The sequence below is a fragment of the Cornus florida genome, unplaced genomic scaffold (genome assembly GCF_030987335.1).
Source record: "Cornus florida cultivar Cherokee Brave unplaced genomic scaffold, ASM3098733v1 CherokeeBrave_3.0.0_Hap2_Chr07, whole genome shotgun sequence".
Lineage (NCBI taxonomy): Eukaryota > Viridiplantae > Streptophyta > Magnoliopsida > Cornales > Cornaceae > Cornus > Cornus florida.
In genome coordinates, this window is record NW_026775577.1 from 809,890 (window position 1) to 828,856 (window position 18,967).

General features: G+C 34.9%; 3 protein-coding genes across 3 annotated transcripts; 1 reads left to right on the top strand and 2 right to left on the bottom strand.

Moving 5' to 3' along the window:
* Positions 1–418: 418 nt before the first annotated feature.
* Positions 419–10,176, top strand: LOC132315629 (uncharacterized). The gene is made up of 8 exons (XM_059813968.1): positions 419–663; positions 3,220–3,337; positions 4,050–4,297; positions 6,037–6,159; positions 6,289–6,451; positions 7,185–7,324; positions 7,435–7,470; positions 9,295–10,176. Exons 2-8 carry the CDS (start codon positions 3,262–3,264, stop codon positions 9,988–9,990), a joined length of 1,482 nt encoding a protein of 493 aa, XP_059669951.1. The 5' UTR covers positions 419–663; positions 3,220–3,261; the 3' UTR covers positions 9,991–10,176.
* A 237-nt stretch (positions 10,177–10,413) lies between these two features.
* On the bottom strand, positions 10,414–13,036 carry LOC132267492 (GRAS family protein RAM1-like). The gene is made up of 2 exons (XM_059768651.1): positions 12,125–13,036; positions 10,414–11,544 (listed from the first exon to the last, which is right to left on the bottom strand). Exons 1-2 carry the CDS (start codon positions 13,034–13,036, stop codon positions 10,414–10,416), a joined length of 2,043 nt encoding a protein of 680 aa, XP_059624634.1.
* A 3,208-nt stretch (positions 13,037–16,244) lies between these two features.
* Positions 16,245–18,811, bottom strand: LOC132267390 (ricin B-like lectin R40G3). Its single transcript, XM_059768555.1, has 4 exons — positions 17,703–18,811; positions 17,312–17,434; positions 16,726–16,990; positions 16,245–16,525 (listed from the first exon to the last, which is right to left on the bottom strand). The coding sequence occupies exons 1-3, from the start codon at positions 17,841–17,843 to the stop codon at positions 16,745–16,747; spliced, it is 510 nt and encodes a 169-aa protein (XP_059624538.1). The 5' UTR covers positions 17,844–18,811; the 3' UTR covers positions 16,245–16,525; positions 16,726–16,744.
* Positions 18,812–18,967: the final 156 nt, after the last annotated feature.

Genomic DNA, 18,967 nt, shown 5'->3' on the forward strand with positions numbered 1-18,967 from the left:
TTTTGCCTTGTGAATTAATAAGTGAAAACATATCCTTTTTTTTTTTTTTATAAATTTTTTCCGACTCCCTTTGCTTGGCTCCGTAAAAGTTACCAAAACAAAAAAGAGAAGGAGATAATTAATTAATCTTTATTATTATTAATTTTTTACGGAGTAGTATTAATTACTGAACAAATGAAATAAAAGGTTGATGTAGCCTTCTCTTATTTTGATAAAGACGATAAAAATTGAGTGTATAAGATTGTAGAGAGGCAAAGCATATTTTAATAATTAACTTGTTAATTCCCACTATTTAATTTCTCCATTCTTTTTATTTCTGGAAAGTACATCATGTATTTATCTAAAATCAGTGTTAAAGACAACTTTGTCCCTCATTCCCTTTCCTATCTTTATTACTACAATTCCTCTACTAGTCCTTTTAAACCTTTCCCTCTCTCCGTCCTTATATGCACGCACCGTTTGTTTCTTAAACCAGAAAAGACCACAGACGACGACGCCTTTGTACTTTTTATTCTCCGACTAACTCCCCCAAACAAATCCCTAATTTCACTTCGTTCATCAATAAATCCATCACAGTTCGCCCCCCACTACCACCTCTTTCTTGAAGACGTTTTCGCCGACTCGTCTCTGTTACTCGCTTCTTTTTCGAAGCTTAACTGATAGGTTTTATTCTAAACTCTATGTTTAATCCTCTTAATCACATCTAAATAGGTTCTTACTATCATGTAATAATCCGTTTCGTTTTAAAGATTTGTTTTTGTTTGTTTCTAGAATGCTGCGTTTGGTTCCTGTGAAAGTACATCAAGTTAATAGAAGAAAAAAATAGAACCTTTTTTTTGTGTGTCTTTGTACTCTACTTGCCATAAATTACTTTACCAGTTAGCTGGTGTTCTAACCAGAATTTTTGTTTTGCCTTTAGTTTTCTTAGCAATTAATGGAGGGGTTTATATTAACCTTTTGATTTCTACCTGTGATTTTTGGTGTCTGTGACTTGTTGCATTTTTTTAATTTATTATACTTTATTTTGTTAGTACTTATTGCAGCAATTGATTGAATTTTGACCGACGCACAAAGTTAATTAAGAGGTGTAGTGTGTCGAAAATTGAAAAAGATTCAATTTTGTGATGTAAAACAGTGATATAACTGATGCCTGGGTAATATTTGGTGGTTGCTTGTCAATTTGAACGAGGGTTTTCTGCAAAGGGTTTTGTGGTTATGAACAAATCAAGTACCATGGTAGACAATAACTTCTGAAGTTTTTGAGTTTCAAACATCAAATTAGGTTTATGCTGCTCTCACTGTAAACACACACTAATATACACTCCCACTCACTGATATGATGATCATAGTGAGATTAGATACTGTCAAGTTTTATGTGATTTTCAATTTTTTTATGGTCTTCGTAACAACTGCTTTCCTTTTCCATTTTTTCCTTCTAACATTGAACTCCGCCTTTCATATAACTGGTTGCTGCTCTTCTTTTAACCCATGTATACGTTTTTAAAATTTTATTTTTCAGTGCCAAGATTTCAAAGCTTCAGTTTTGCCTTGTGCTTGAGTTTTTGTGGTCTGGAAAATATTTCATCAAGTCCAAAGCCAAACTGGCATGCTCTGTACAGTTGTTTACAGTAATCTATTCTCTTTGATACTAAATGGAGTCAAATGGACCACGAGATTAAATAGGTGTTGCTTCCCTTTAAGAATTGAATTTTGTATATTCATCCTCTAGCCACAAACGTGAAGTCATAGATTGGCTTTAGTGTAAGCAAGAGTTCATTATTTCTGATAAATTGTGCTTTGTGCATTAATATTTTGTTTGGATGACATCGTAATGCAGTGGCTTAAATTAATGAACTGCAAAAAGTTGGTAATTTCCATAGATGAGGTCCGCGATTATCAACATGAGTGACTCCGTTGCCAAATATCTAGTTTTTTTCCCTCTTTCCATTCAATCCCATCTCCAATTGTTCACCTTTGTGCTGCATTACATCGCCAACATTGTCACTAGTTCCACCATTTAAGATAGTTTTCATATTTTACACATATCATTAAGAGAAGAGGATAGCGTTAATGTGAATCACTAATTACTTTTTTCTTATATTATATCAGTACTCTTCTAAGTCATACCCCAGGAAGTTCTGGTGTAGTTGCCATGTTATTTCCTGGGTGAGCTGATATTGGGGTAAAAGTTGTGGACGCTCACCATGCTTTATAATAGTCATGTCCTATTTAGATTTACTTTAAACCTTTTTATGATCATCTTATTTCGATCCCGGAAAGGAAATTTTACTTAATCATCTAGCAAGGTTTCTTTTTAACAACAATTGATGATCAGCCAAACTTCTGAACTTTGATATGGTGTTGCCTATGGAGTGGAAGCATATTGCAAGCAGGATATGCATTATCTAAGTTTTTTATTTTGATGTGGTCTCATCATAACAGAGCATTGCAATTTTTTTTTTTCTCCCCTCAAAAATTAACAGGGCATTGCAAGTTAGAACGCCCAAAATTATATTAAAGAGAGGATTGTATGTTTCTTTTATGCCACTTAAATTTGGATGTTTTATGTTTTAGGATGTCCTTAGTGTGTTTGGGATGTGCCTGTGTTCACTTTTCCACAAAATGATCTAGTAAGGATAGTTACATAGCAATCGGCGCCTAACCTACAGTCATTCAATCGGGAACACGTCATTTTAGTTGATGTTATAGCGTAATGTTGAATATAGGTTTTGGTTATTGCCCTAACTGTGCTGCTGCCTTCTTGACATGGATTGATCAAGGTGAAATGAAATTGTTTGAAGGGCTCCTAAGAGAACCTTGCTCTTTTTTTCTTTTTCTTTTTTTACTTTTGTTTACAATTGTAACACTGTTTTATTAAAATTTAGTTTATTCCTATCTTGTGTCCTTTTGGAATTTTGATCTTGTTGCCATGAGGATTTTGTATTAACGTGCTTTCAAGATTTTCTAGTTTTATCAGCTGATTGTTAAAGTATGTAATTTGCTACTGACTGATATTTGAACAGTTACCAGGTATAGGGTAGTGTGTATCCCGTACCACAAATGACCTTCTTTGAAACTCCCTAATTTTGTTGATTTGATTGGATACTTAATGAGCAAATGAAGCTTCTATGTTTGTGATATGTTATGTTTTATGCCATCATACAAGTCACGAATCCATTTTGATTCAGTTGTATATATTTCTTGCAATTGTTTTTGAAGGTCTGCCTCGTATGCTTAGTTGAGCAGCTCTTTTCTGAAACAATGGGCAGTTCATTTAACCCACAGATTTTGGTGGAAAAGCTGATCAAGCTCAATAATTCACAGCAGAGCATTGAGAGTATCCTCTTTTATATATACAATCCATTGATGTAACTCTTCCCTATTTTCTCTTTTTGTTATTCTGTTTACAGTACTTTCATTGGCTGCTCTTCCCTATTTCTCTCTTTTTGTTATTCTGTTCACAGTATTTTAATTGGCTGCTTTACTCTTATAGAGGGGTCGTTCTATCTAGTGGATTGGTAATGACAAATGGCCACTACATTTTTTTTTTCTTTCAATATTTCTGTTGTTATCTGATAATTTTCTAAATGAGGTTTTTATTTATTGAGTTATCTTATACCGTAAGTGACTTTACTGGCTTCTGTTATCTGCTACGGAGCTGCATGTCGGAAATCTTTGCTGTACAATAAAATTTTGAAATATGTTGTTTCTGGTTTGAAGAGTTGATTTACTGAATAATATTGCACTTTGATAGTAATTTCCAGTATTATTTCATAGTCTCTTGTTTGGGTTTCTTTCTATAGTATACATACCTTTGTATCTGCAATCTATTTCATTCAGTATTGTGGTATGTCTGAGCTGTTTAGTTCTGATAAATCTTGGGGAAGTGCATGTAGCTTTATGATTTTTTGTTTTATCAGATACGTTGCTGCCATTATGACTCTTCCTATGTGTATTGTTGAGGTGATTTATTTATTCACTTCGAATTAACAGCTAATCTAAATCTTGTAATTGGATGCTCCTAATATTCTTTTCTTAACATGATTAAGCTTTATCACATTGGTGTATTTTTCACATGAACAAAGCAAAGCAAGTTGTTGAAACATGGGCTAGACAATTTCATTGCTCCCCACGTGAGCAGCGCTTAGCTTTTCTATATCTCGCAAATGATATTCTGCAGAATAGTAGGCGAAAGGGTTTGGAGTTTGTAGATGAGTTTTGGAAGGTTCTTCCTGATGCACTTCGTGATGTAACCAAAAATGGGGATGAGTTCGGAAGAAATGCTGCTCAAAGATTGGTAATATAACAATTTCTCCATTTATTCTAGAATTTGACCGACTTTGTGTTCTATATGTAGCCAAAGGTGATATATATTCTGTTTTAACTCTTAAAACCTTTTGTTGTGTAAATGACTATTTATGTAAGACTGTTAACTGTAAAGGCTTAGTATGTTGAATATTTATATTAAAAGAATAGGCAAAGTAGACAAACAAAATTTACATATTTTTTGATAAAAGATGTTGAACGTCTGTATGATTTATGTTCAATTCATACTTAAGAATTATTTGTTACTTTTTTTAGCGTGAGTCTTTTTTCTTTCTTTCTTGAATTTCTCCTAAATAGCAAAATTTAGTAATTTTAAGGGAAATTCATTTCTTACTTTTTGTCCATGTGATGTATGATTTTAGAACTAATGTGCAAAACACTTGGGAATTTTTTTGTTAGCACAACTCAGCTCATGTTAACAAAGCCTTTTCTCAACAAATTTTTTTGTTAGTCTTGAGAAGAATTTAACATTTTGGGATTGCTGTAGTCTTTGTGCAGAGAATATATGCTTGCATTTTTTATAGTCAATTTATACAATGTTGGATTAATTGCAAGAAAACATGATGAGAAAGCTGGGGTATGTAGCTTTCTAGGGGTGTAGCAGTATGTCTGACTAGAAGAGATGATGGGCACTGGGCTCTGACATTTATAGGGCCAAACTACATCTCATACTTGTTAGATGAGCAGTTCGGCCTGGCCTTTTTTATTATTATTTTGTTTATAACCTGAGGTTTCTGGGGCTTCAGCCTGACTAATCCCCAAGCACCTAGGAAGGGCGCCTCCTCACCCCAGACCGGGTAAGTTGCAGAGTTTGCGGAGGTGTAGCCCCAAGGAATTGTTTGCACTTAGTGGGAGTCGAACCTCAGACCTAATGCTTCATGAGGCACCAGGGCCAAGTGACCTCGGGTAAGTTGCAGAGTCTGCGGAGGTCTAGCCCCAAGGAATTGTTTGCACTTAGTGGGAGTCGAACCTCAGACCTAATGCTTCATGAGGCACCAGGGCCAAGTGACCTTGCCACTAGACCACTTAGGATTGTTTGAAAATTGCATTGAAGTTGAAAAAGTCAATACAGTGTTTTACATAGGTCAAGAAGGATTGCAATATTTCTTAATTTGAAAATATTGTTTGATTGATAATAGCACATAACTTTTGTACTTTTTAAATTGGTGATGGTTCATTTGTCTACAGTTAGACTGGAATATCACCAACTGCTATATTCCCTAATTGATTGGTTTGTTGATCAGTAATTGAAGTAATTTCTGATATTGGTAAAAAAAGAAAAAAAACGGTTGACAGTATATTATGTGTATGATTTGACTGGATGATTATGTTATTGTCCACTTTTAAGAACTTAATGTTTGCTTTAGGAGCGTCGCCATCTGTGTTGTTGAAAATTTAAATGCCTCTTTATCTAATAGCAGATGCATTATCACATGTTACGCTTTGGACTCCTAAATAGGTGCATTTTATCCTTAGGAGGACTATTCTGCTAAAATGCCTTTTCTTATAAGTTTGGCAGTGTTTCATATTTGTTCTTTGGTGTGCTTTATGTCCTTAATGTTTTGTATATACTTGTTTCCATCTGTATTTAGTTTTCTTTTTTATTCTTTATTTTCCCTCTAAGGATCGGAATGCCAAATATACAGTTGTTCTTTTCTGGAAATTATAGTGGAGTTTTGCTTATTGTTGCTTTTACACAATCACATCCAGATCAGCATTTGGGAGGAAAGAAAGGTTTTTGGCTCCCAAGGGCGGATTCTCAAGGAAGAGCTCATAGGAAGGCACCTGGAGAATAGTAGTAGTAGAGATGGGAAGCATTTAGGATTCAAACTGGTAACTTCAGTTCCTTTAGCTAAATGCATGTTTATCTGATATATATATATATATATATTCTCTTTTCTTTGTATGTATTAATGTAACTTGGGGCTTAATCTCATCCCTTCACTTTTTTCTGCCAAACAGAAAAATTCTGCTGGAAATGCTTTGGGAAATATAGTTTCAGGTTATCAAATTGTTTATGGTGGCCAACTGGATGAGGATGCTATCTTGAGCAAATGTAGAAATGCTATTAGCTGTGTTGAAAAAGTACACAAGGAAATTGGTGGTCGTAAACGTACTAATTCGGGTATGTCCTGCATGGTGTCTTGTTATAAAAGTGCTTAATATAATTTTAACTCATGGCCTATGCAGAAATTATAACATGTATGCATGCTTATGCGTTGTTATTTCTAGTTTTCCTATTTGATCTATTGTTTTTGTTTGGAATTTTCTTCTTTCAGAAACTTTTATGTATCATTATTTTGCTTATGGCAACAAAATACAAGTTCAAAGTTTTCTATCGGGGCCTTTTTTTATAATTTTTTTTTGTTTTACTAAGAAGCTCAAACTCATATTTGCGTTATTCTTAATAAATTAAAATGTAGATCCAACTCAAATGGGCAGGAATAATTAATATGTGTATATTTGTACTAGTTCACTCATTTTACCTTGATTCGTTGAATAATTCATATTTGACTTCTTGAACGTGAGAAAGCATGGGATCTTCTACCATTTTCCAAGCAACTTAAATGGTTAACTCTAAAATTGTTTAATGGCCTTCAAGTCTAATAGAAAAATTACATATTTGTCATCCTTCTCCCAATGTACCTAATCATTTTGCTGTTCAATGCCTAAAAATAACTCCCAAAGGGACTTTTAGTGTGGATTGAATTACTGAATATACAGTTTTATTAATGGATCACTTGAACCCTTGTTAAATTTTTGAGAGAATGCACTGATTCCCCAGCAGTTGATAGATATAATTGACATGTCTTGTCTGCTTAAAGATTGCTTAAACTCATGCTTTCATTTTGAAACAGGGCAACTCGATGGATCTGGCCTTGTGGACGAACTTCAGGAGCAGCACACAATATTAAAAAACTGTAGAGAACAACTAAGGGCAGTTGAAACATCAAGAGCAAATCTTGTGTCTCATCTGAGGGAGGCTCTCCAGGAACAGGTTGGTTGGCCAACATATATGCCTTTGAAAGTATATATGTTCTTACTTCGCTTTCTTTCTTTCCTTTTCTTTTTTCTCTATTTTATTTTAATTCTCGTGGTTATTATCAGGAATTTAAGCTGGATCAAGTCCGCAGTCAACTTCAAGTAACTCCTTCACCTCTTCTATTTGCTTTACTTTATTGGAGTATATTTGGCTTTCTGGATATGTCTTCTTAGTTTTTTACATTCATTCTTCTTTAGATGCATGTGAGTTTGTTATTTTTGTTTTGGTTAAGCATACATATGGGCAAATTTTTTAATGTGTATATTTCTATATTCGTGTCTGTAAGAGAATCTTCAATAGACTGGGTCTTATCTGATTTGGATTGTTTAATCTTATCAGATTCAGATTGGTTAAGCATATCAATACTTGCCAATGTAGATGATCAGAACTTACCATCTACTATGTGCGCCTTGCTTTGTAGATTAACTTGCAAAAGCTCCGTTTGATTGGATAACGTTTAGCTTATGAACCATTCATAACCCTTGGACACGAAAAAAAAGGCAAGTAAATTTAAAAATCTGGCCCTCCAAATGCTGTCTTGGTTCAAGCCATTTGGCTGACATGCCTCTTTAATAAATGGCAATGGATCATAAGTTTCAAGAGTATTGCTATTTTTCATAATCTCATAAGGATAACATTCGCCTCTGAATGACCTGATATGATAATGATTTGGAAATCAGGATGTGATTGATTGTAGGGGACTTGCTTTCAAGAGTTCCTTGATTTTACCAAGTTTTGGGGGGCCATATCTGCCCTTGCCCCTGCTTCAGATTGACGCAGAACCTATGGGAAGATTATTCACGCGGTTGATGTATTCTGTTCTAGTTTTATTAGGAGTCTTTAGAAATGATAATGCTTTATTTTTAACAATTTTAGGAGTTTTTCCGAGTTTGGGATTTAAAAAACGAGGCTTAATTTTTTATGTTACAAAAATTGGGGAGGATGATTTGTTTTTTTATTTTATTTTTATGTTTTTTAAAGGGTTTATGAAGCTTCTAAATTAGCCCTACTTGTGTTAAACAGGATTCTCCCTTCGAATTGAATCAATTTTTGAGAATAAATATATTTGGAAGAGCTCCCTCTCTCTCTCCACTCCCTTTTCCTCTTCCCTCTCACTCTCTATTCATATCTTTCTCTTTTTTTATTGTTTGAGAGGCATGGGAGTAGTTCATAAAATTTTATTTATGATTTATGAATAATCAACCTTGGATATCTATGTTACATAGATTTAGATAAGAGTATCGGGTGTGGGTGTGTGGCTAAATGTGAACCTCCCTGAATCCTAGATCTTAAGGTTCTAGGACTCAGCTAGAAATGTGTCCAAAAGTTGGATGCATGTACATGGACATGTCTTGCACATTTAAGTGCATAATATTCTATATAAATAAAGCAATCACTGTTTAAAAATGTACTCTTATCTCATACGCATACCTATGTTGCATCATATTGACACGGCTACATTGAGGGAATAAGAGAATCGATGTATCACTGTTGGACATCACAAAGTGGCCAATGACACATAGGAGGGGCTGAAATTGGATTGAATATAATTTGAAAAAGAATGGAGATCTCGTGCTTTATCTGGGAAAAATGATTTCTAGTAGTATGACCCCAGAAGTTTGAGAAGTGGTTTCTAAGGGTTCGAGAAAAATACCACCCTGTTACGTAAATCTCTTAGAATGATATGTTCTGCTGTTCTGGTTTTTTGCTTGACTAATATCTGGATAGTATTACCCTAGAAGCATGACTTATCTGTTAGTGCCATAACTTGATAATGCTTTTAATAATTGTTTTTTCCATGACTTTATTATTAACTCTGATAAAATATGCAAAATTCTGTTCAAATTCTGCATTTGTAGACTGATGTTCATATCCATTTTAATTTCTAAGTAGCATGCTCTCCCTTCATATGTAATTTTTTTTAGGCTGCTCAGTTCCAGTCAGAACAGGCAGGTAATATGTGCAGTCGGTTACTGAACTGCAACAAAGTGCACGAGCTAGTTGAGCAGAGCATGGAGAATTGTACCTCCGAAGCGTCTCATAGTTTCATAGCAGGAAACGGTGAACAATCAGCTTCCTTAATGTCCACTCGACAGGTACCTTTTTCCAAAAATTCCAGTAGCATCGAAGGAGTTCCCATATCTGCTGCAGCGTCAGTGGCAGCAAAGCTCACAGCATCAACATCCTCAGCCCAGATGCTCTCTTATGTTCTCTCTTCCCTGGCATCAGAGGGGGTGATTGGCAATTCGATTAAAGAATATTCCAGCGGTTATCCTTCTGAAAAAAGACCTAAGTTTGAGAATCCTCAACCACCAGTTCAACCTTTTCCACATCCCGAGTCACTGCAACAAAACGTCTGTGTCACTGACCAAGAATCAAATTCACATGAGCAACCACCTCTCCAATCATCCCGTCCATCGGTGCCACCAGTATCACCCATGCAGTCATCTCTAGTGCCCCAGTTTATGCAGACTGCTGGACCAACAACTAGTGTATCAATCAATGGTGTTTCTCGCTTTGCAGCCCCTTCAACAAATCCTTACCACAGTTTTCAAGGATCAGAAGGTGTTTTTTACAGCCAGCAATCATCTTTGCCAATGGCACCAATTTATCGGCAATAGAATTATGTTTCTTCCGGTGCTTATAAGGGAGAAGTTTTGGCATTGTATTTTAAGACGCTTATGTTTAAACACAAGGAGCTTCTTTGTTAGCTGGAAGTCTGATTACACAAGTAATTAGATTCTACACGTCTTAATTAATAGAATGCCTTTGCTAAGATATTTGAATCTTATTAATGTGTTGTCCTAGTCTGATGTGTGTATCACTGGAGAGTGGAGTCTTGTTTGGATGCCTGGAATTGAGCGTCGGGAGATACAGAATAATAGATTTTCTCATAATTTAATACAAACATCAGAATACATAAATTACTTACTATTTATTGATCTATTAATCCTAAGTCATTTTCTAAAAAATAAATAGAATTCATTAATCCTTTTCTTTCCCTTTCTCCAATATTTTCTGCATATTTATTTTTTATTTTGAAATCAGCATCGCCATGCAGAAGCAGCTAGAAGATCTCTGTCCTGCCACCCCAGAAGCAAGCAACCCTTGTCCTCTTTCAAGCTATAACCATCACATGAATACACACTCAACAATATTTTAGACTGAGTCACAGCGTTTTCACTCAATGGCACCCCTGTAAACCCTTTTCCTTCCATTACCTTCCTCCACTTCTCCAACCTCTCATGCCTCTCTACTCTCTCCGGCCCCTCGCACGCCACTACATTTCTTATCTCCGGTGCAAATAGGTACTGCTCTACCTTCGCTCTCTGCGCTGAATCCGGTGGAAAAGTGGCGTCTAATGAATCAAAAATGGCCGAGTAATAGTGCAATGCCTCGAGGAACCGGCCCAAGAAGTAGGGTCCATTGTGGCTTGCTTCTTGTTCAACAATGGTCACTATGCTTGGTGCTTGGTCTCGGATCATTACTAATAGGTTACTGAGACAGTTGCCGGGAACACTATGGAGACGGCTAACAGAATTAACTGCTAGGGCTTCACCAACACGTCTTTGGAACATGTGTGGTTTCAGGTCTTCAAGTTGTTCACCAACCGGGTGAAATTCAAATGGGATGCGGAGAGAGTGGGCCAGTTCGGTTAAACACCAACCAGTCTCCCTCACGCACTCCATGTCGGAGCCAACTCCGGTTATGCGGAGGAATGGAGGTCCCCCCGGTCGAGCAGCTAGGGCTTGCATGAAAGCAGGCCATTGGTATCCTTGAAGGATGTGTAGGTCAATGACATGAACACGCTCTTCATCTTCAAATGCCTCGAAGATTGCTTGATTCGCCGTGAAATGAGCGAATTTAATGTATGGGCAGGCTTGGTATAGGATTTGGTAAATCTTGAGGACTTCTAGTGAGTTTGGAGGAAAAGGAGTAAAGGGCGGCTTTGCAGTGGATCCAGAGGTGCTGGATTTGGTGGTTAGGGTGGCGGCAAGCCTCGTGCTTAGGGCTTCGGTGAAGCATGAGGCCACGCGTTGCATGGAGTCGCCGAGGGGCGTCACCACTCGATTGAGCTGGTGGATGTATCTCCTTGCTAACATGTAGTCCTCTTTTGCAACTGCTTCGGCACAAGCAAGTAGGAGGTGCACCAGCTGAAGTCCACTATCTTGTTCCTGCAGTACGTTAGAAACAAAAACAAGTTGAAAAATGGTAAGCCTTTTATTTACTGTGGTCGGTGAATGTTGCTTTCCAGACTTTTTTATCAAGAAAAGTGGACGGACAACCATTTAATAATATATTATGAAGTATGATATAATCGTTCAAAACTATCTAATAATTTCTCTATTAAGAGAGATGTGAATGAGGAGAAATTAAAAGAATGTTTGCATTCTTGGTTCAATTTTTTGATAATTTTTTTTTTTTTTTTTTTTTTTTTTTTGAGTAAATTAAACTTCCCTTTCCTTAGTTAAGGTCTATTATATATATATATATATATTTTTTATGTTTTCTGAAATTAATAGTCATCTCTCATCTCCCTTTTAATTATATGTACATAACAAATGGATTATTACTGTTAATTTCACCGAGGGTTAAAGATGGTCAATGTTGTAGTGAGAAGTTGTTTTTCTTCATCTTACAAATGTGTCATTCAAATTGCTTTGGGACATATTTATTATGTGAAAAGATAATTATACCCTTGACTAAATAAAAGGTCTAATTTTGGAACTAATAAGAATAATAAGAGGCATTTACCTGGTCGGGCACAACAGGGAGAGGCACCATGAAGCTTTGGTTGATGTCGTGTGTTTGCTCTTCTTGTTGTTGCTTCTCCTGCTTTCGTTCTTGTTCCAGTTGTTGCGATAATGTTGCACTTGCAACAGATCCCATCTGATAATGGCCGTCAGTACTCTCTTGACTCAGTTGTGAACTACTTCCGGGGACCGACGTTTCGCTCACCGATCCACAGAACCTCGACGTATTTGGCACTTCTGTCAAGCACTCCAACAATGCTGGAATTGTAGTGAGTGTATCAAAAGCAGTACCATCCGATGAAGAACTTCCAAGACCCGAATTCTTCAGCACTCCGTGGTAGTCTATGAAATCATCATCAATATTCCTCTCATCATAGTTGTCATCATCCAAGAAACTCTCGAGAGCAGGCAGCGAAAGGCTCTCAGAAGTTTGCATATGCTGATAATTATTAGGAGAGCTGAAAACCTTATGCAGTGGACTCATTCCCTTCCCTTTGCTGCTACAAGCAGCTCCGAGTTGATACGAAACTCGAGGAGGAGAGCAACCCAAGAGAGACTGTCCATGCACTGATTGAACTGAGTTGTAATTGTAATTGTAATTGTAACTGGAAGCTTGAGGTGAGGCGGGTAGGTTCCTCACCGGTGATGATATCATGAAGTCGCCGTCGTGATCGGAGAAAAATGACTCCCATAATGAACTATCCGGTGACTTGACTTCCACGTCTCCGTCCACTTCAAATTTGATTGGCGGGAAGCTCAGGCTTGATGGTGTTAAACTAGTCGTCTTCTTGGATTCAGATACGGATTGATCATCAGGAGAAGTTGGTCCGAGTTTGGTGCATGAGATCTCAGTCTTTAGACTCCCCATCTCACTCTTCACATTCGCCACGCTTCCACACATAGAATTAATCATCTTTAACCTAGCTAGCTAGTTTAATTAGATATATCTATCGATCTCAATATATATATATATACAATTTTTGTTACTGTAATTGGAAGCTCTCTCAAACAGAAAAAAGAAATAAAATTTTGGAATTAGTGCTCTCATGAAAGTATGAAGAGGTGGTGAGACATTTGCTTCTCTCTGTTTTGTAATATATGAAAAGAAATTTGTCAGTTTGTACAGACTGTCCTTATGAAGAGAATGAAATCTGGGGATGAATTTTTTTGGTTTTTTTATTTGTTTGGATTTTAGTAATAAAACCATACCCTTTTGTATCAACTCTCTACAGAGTTTAGTTTAGTTGTTATAGGAGTGAATTTGTGCAAGTGATTGAGGTAGAAGACAGTTTAGTGGGCTGGGTCCCACTTAATTTCCTTGGGCCGACTGGGCCGGGAGCAAGAGAGCTGGAGGAATAAATTAAATAATTATTTTGTATTAATTAATTTTATTTTTTGGCTGAGGAATAAATTAATTAAGGACGTTTTCTTGTTGGACAATGCCATAATAATATAAACTCTTTTAAGTAAGCTTATAGCATATTACTTGTGAATCCGGGATTCGTGATTACTGATTGGTCGAAGGAGAATGATGGGGACTATATACGACCCATATCAAAATAATCTAAAGTAGTGAAAGGACTTAAAAGGGCCAAATAATTTTGTAATTTTCAAAAAGTTTTCACTTTTTTGCAATGACAAATGAGAACAAAATTTGTTCGATGTGAATGAACAACTTAAGCCTTTCAGAATCGTAAATTCAATGAAGCGAATCGTAAACTCAGATTTGAATTTAATTCTTACAAATTTCGAAACACTAGAATTTAGTAAATAATATGTACAGTATACATATCGATGCATGTTTCCTGAGGGGCAGATTGGGAGTTAAAATATAAAATGAGGCCAAATTTGCTAATATGAATGTATGATAGTGCGGTTTTTATGATATAAAAGACTTGTATGGTATTTGAAGAGAAGTAATGGGCAAAATAGGAAAATTGAAAGGTAAGACTTTTGACAAGGGAACAAAAAAGTGGACATTGGCGAAGTCGTAGAAGTCGTCGGATGTAGCGTCGGTGACACCGCCTACAGCCTTGTATTTGCCAACGGCATGAAGCGTTTGTCCCCTCCACACTCCACTCGGCCTTTTTCTATTAGTCGACATCTCTCTCTCTCTCTCTCTCTATATATATATTATATATATAATTATATATTACGTAGTTACGTGCGTGCCTTTTCACAATTGACGAGCCACCCTCGTGTAATTTACATGAACTAGCATGTCACGACAAAAAGGAAAGAACATCTAATATACCAAATCAATACCATAGGAGGAAGTGTGTGTATATATATATATATACTCCTAGTTGGAGTAAAAATGGAGACCATAAAATTTGTGTGCGATAAATTGATATAATATATATATATATATTTGGTGTAGGTAAATATGAATTTAATTTGTCAGCATCCTACAGTTGTTTCATGGGAGAATCATAGAATTCATCAGTAGGTCTTTTCTTTAATCTTTGGTAACATGATTTAGAGAATTTAGGTCTAATGATCCAAGTAGAATGTAGACATGAATCTTAAGTTATTAATGCAAAAATTAACAAAGTTTTTTTGAGCCTCCATCTCTATGGACTCTTTTGTTTGTTTTATTTTAAAAAAGAACATACATTTCATATGCATGGCTTATAATTAATTACTATTATTAATTTTACAATCATGCATTCCAGAGAAAAATTATTGAAATTCAGACAGGGTGTCTTTCTATATATATTGGTAGGCAATAAAAAATTAATAATGTTTATTGGCCCGTAACATACCTTACGCACCATTTAAGTCAGGAGTGCGGTTTAAAAGTGAGACCTCAAGTACTTACCTCCCGAATCCCTACTAACGTTGCTATGTTCCTGGAGACTATAATGTTTTAATATATGTCATCACATGACAGATTTGGTATATGAGTAATTCTTAAAAGAGTAATGATATGGTTAGAGTTGGCGGTCGGACAAATTTAATTAATTTTATGTAATTAAGGATGGATGATGTTAGGAATTTTAGTGACGTTAGTTTTCACTTACGTAAATTAGTAGGAGTTGCTTGAAACTTTAAATCATTTTTCATTCTTGAAAGTAAATTCAAACTATAAATTCAGAGTTCAAATATGCTAGAGAAACTCTGTATCCAATAATTAACTTGATGTTATAAATTCATATCCTTTTTGGAGTAAATATAAATTGTGTTATATATTCCAACAATTAACCTATTATATTTAGTAGATTGAAGTTTCATTTCCTTCGCCGCGGCAAACAAAGTGGGCATTAATTAATTAAATTTTAAATTATTTTATAGATGGAAAGTCGTTGAAGTTTATAGCAAAACAAAAATACTAGCTAGACCTTGTTTTATATATTGTTGTAATCTGGTGTGACAGAGTCCTCTGACTTCTGCACTTAATTAAGTATTGAACAATGGCCACACACACACACACACACACACACTCACATATATATAATCTCCTTGGACTATGTAATGGATGTCTTTTAGCTTAGGCACGTTTGTAATGCGATATATATGTTTTAAGCATTGTGTTTTTGGTAAAATTTGAAATCATGTTTGGTAAAGAAAATTTATTTTGAAAAATTCATAAATTTGCTTTAATTCTTTCACTATTACAAAAATACACAATATCACCAATTTGGTGATATGGATTTTGGCGAAAAAATCTTATATGTTATGAACTATTTCAAATCAATATCAGTTATCTAAAACATGATACAAGTCCAAATTTGAAGACCAATATCAAAAAAATAATATTATAACACATTCCAAAGTCCAAACAAGTCTTTAGTGTTAGAAGAGTCTTATCTCACATTGAATTCGATAAAAAAAAGAAATTTGATATACATGGACGAGAATACAGATGATATTTCATTCTTTCCTAGTATTAGAGTGCTATATATCCTTCTTCCAATGACCACAATAATCCAATTTTTTACGAAACAAAATTATTGGTTGAAGATGATTTGGAAACATAGTATATAGCTAATTTTAAATTTGTATAAATTTTATTATTGTTAAATCAGTTACTACCAATTGTTCCAAAGTTGCATATCAAGTTTCAGTTCAGCTAATCTCATCTTGCTTGTGACAATTACAAATTGGTCAAATTAATTTGCTATAAGTTTAATCATTTGAATTAATATTTGGTGGAAAATAGACCACCGAAATTACAAAAAACAGTTGCATAAGCAACTTATTAATACCAGAAATACATACGAATGAGTGCTTCAGTGAAGAACTCATATATAAAACAACTATCTTAAATCTGCGAGCCAAAAACGGAAGAAAAAATTAAAAATAAAAAAAATGAAAAAAACAAAAATCAATATTAAGTAATACGAAGTTGCAGAATCCACATGCTGCAAAAAATTGTTGGCTCTTTAGTACTCCACTGTATCTGTGACAATCAATCGACCAAAATAACATTAATTAAAATTAATGTCACTTTTCATATATATTTTTTAGACTTCAAGTCCCAAAATTGACTGGAGACTTTGTTTCATTTGTTCTTAGTTCGCAACGAGTAGAGATTTAATTAAACATATGAAGATCGAAATTCAAAAGATGAACAGGAGGATGAAATTTAACAAAAATTACCGTGAAGAGATGGAGATTTTTAGTATCCGCCACCGGTTCGGTCAATCCTCCAAAGTTGGTTTCCTCCGTGATTCCATTGCCAAAGAACTATGGTAGTGCCATCACAGATGCCCTGAGGATCCTCAACATTACCATGAAGAGCATCAATATTAAGGGTAATGTCATTCACCATCCTAATTGTTCTAAAATTACCACCCATGTCTTCGCTTTGAGTCCACAAGATCGAGTAATCCATTTCATCTGGATTCCAAGGTTTCACCCGAACCTGCAACCGTCATTACCATCACGAGTTTATAAAAAATGATATATAACAATCAGATTCAACTATTGTTATGATTTGATGTGGATAAATTTTGATCATTTTTATGTATTCATATATAACTATATGAGCAGTGATAGTTAAATCGAAGAGATATATATAATACTTGGACCGAAATTTAATTATTTATTAAGAAAAGGGATTATATTTGGCAAACGTGGATCAATTAAAACAAGAAGTTTAGGAATTCTATCCAACAATTCGACTTTAAAATCATTTTTATCCATCATCTATATATATATATATAGTATAAAAGTAGGTACATACTGGATGACTGTCACCGAAGGCGTGCTGCAGGGCCTGACCGGTGGCTTTGTTGATGAGAGCAAAGCTGGGATTCCCCTTTTCATCCATCACTGTCATGCTGTACGTCTCATCTTTCACCCATTGCTGCATGCATGTCAAGCCCCATTCATCAATTATATCATACAATCAGTTAATTACTAAGCTGGTCGCGGTCGCAGCGTAATGGATTGTAACAAAGTTAGTGTAAACTGATTGATACGAGTCGCGTATTGAACTTGAAAAAAGGTCATATATCTACTATTAAGAAATACTCTATAACCAATTAAGTTTTTGTACAATTTTATAATTTTAAATTATCAAAAAATAAAAAATTGAACCAAACAAATTCACAATATCACTAATTAAATCTTACTTGGTATGGATCGTATGCATCGTTAGACGCAAGAATGACTTCGTCATCACGAACTGCTAAGGAGAATCCGCTACCAGCCTGACAATAAACCCTGTGACTTGGTTTGTCCCTAATTACAGAAAACGCAAAATCATCTGCCATTTTTTTTTTTTTTTGCTGAAACTTGGTTTTGATATGAATGAAATGAAATAGTTAAGAGTGAATGTGAATGCATGGTTATAACTAGTATTTATATTTGTCATCCACTCCACTGTTGTCCGTTGATCCACATTGCTTGGCCACCCATCAAATGCGGTCTTAAGAGGAATTTGTCAAATATTGCCTGCCCACCCACCAATTAAGTAATTAATTAGCCACTAAATTCATTTTTAACTACTTAAGTGCATGCTTAATTCCTTGTTAGTTAGTTACCATTGTACGGACACATTGCTATTTAACGAGGATGTGTTTTTTTTTTTTTTGGCAGCAATGACTGTTGTAAGATCGGATATATAATAATATACATATATCATTTCTTGTATTACGGAATGCCTATCATAACCGACTACGATTCTTTGCCACATAAATTTTTTTTTTTTTTTTTGGGGGGTGGGTTCAAGCCCACCAGTGCCCATCCCTCGATCCGCGATTTAAAATATCTAAGAAGTTATTCAAGAAGAACTGATAATGAATCTAATGACATCGCTAGGCCAACTGACATGCTGATATAATATGAATATTAGAATTAAATGTTTGTTATTTTATTTTCTTAAATTTTATATTATTATTTTAATCAATCCATAATATATTTTAAATTATATTGAATCCTATTTTTTTTAAAGAAATAATTACAAAATCATCCCCCAGCGATGCACTAACCATGTCAAAGAAAAAAAAAAAAAAATTAAATTTCAAGATACTTCTAACCTTGTCGAACTAGTATTCGTATGTTTTACACATATTCGCTCTTAGATAAAGTATCCATACTTTCTAGTTATACATCTCACAAGTTCCTTTTGTTATAATCCTCCCCCCTTTTGTTATCTATATTGACTGATGAGCAGTGCTAATTACTTTAGAGTTGTTCTGTTTGCATCATATTAGAATATCATAGCTACACAGCCAACTTAAACTGCTTACTTATCATTTTTATTATATGATTATTCATATTAATTATTAGAGAAATTGATTTTCTTATTCTGCTTGACTAGATATTCAATGTCGCGCTGATATTACGCCTCTAAAATACAACAAAAGACAAAAGTTGGCTCCATTTGAAACGTATT

Bases quoted from the DNA above. Each gene is read 5' to 3' on its own strand.
- LOC132267492 (XM_059768651.1), bottom strand. From the start codon at position 13,036: ATGATTAATTCTATGTGTGGAAGCGTGGCGAATGTGAAGAGTGAGATG. The intron at 11,545-12,124 runs GTAAATGCCTCT...AACGTACTGCAG, and splicing joins TCCCTGTTGTGCCCGACCAG to GAACAAGATAGTGGACTTCA.
- LOC132315629 (XM_059813968.1), top strand. From the start codon at position 3,262: ATGGGCAGTTCATTTAACCCACAGATTTTGGTGGAAAAGCTGATCAAG. The intron at 3,338-4,049 runs GTATCCTCTTTT...AACATGATTAAG, and splicing joins TTCACAGCAGAGCATTGAGA to CTTTATCACATTGGTGTATT. The intron at 7,325-7,434 runs GTTGGTTGGCCA...GGTTATTATCAG, and splicing joins GGGAGGCTCTCCAGGAACAG to GAATTTAAGCTGGATCAAGT.
- LOC132267390 (XM_059768555.1), bottom strand. From the start codon at position 17,843: ATGGCAGATGATTTTGCGTTTTCTGTAATTAGGGACAAACCAAGTCAC. The intron at 17,435-17,702 runs GTAAGATTTAAT...ACATGCATGCAG, and splicing joins ATGCATACGATCCATACCAA to CAATGGGTGAAAGATGAGAC. The intron at 16,991-17,311 runs GTATGTACCTAC...TGACGGTTGCAG, and splicing joins CCTTCGGTGACAGTCATCCA to GTTCGGGTGAAACCTTGGAA.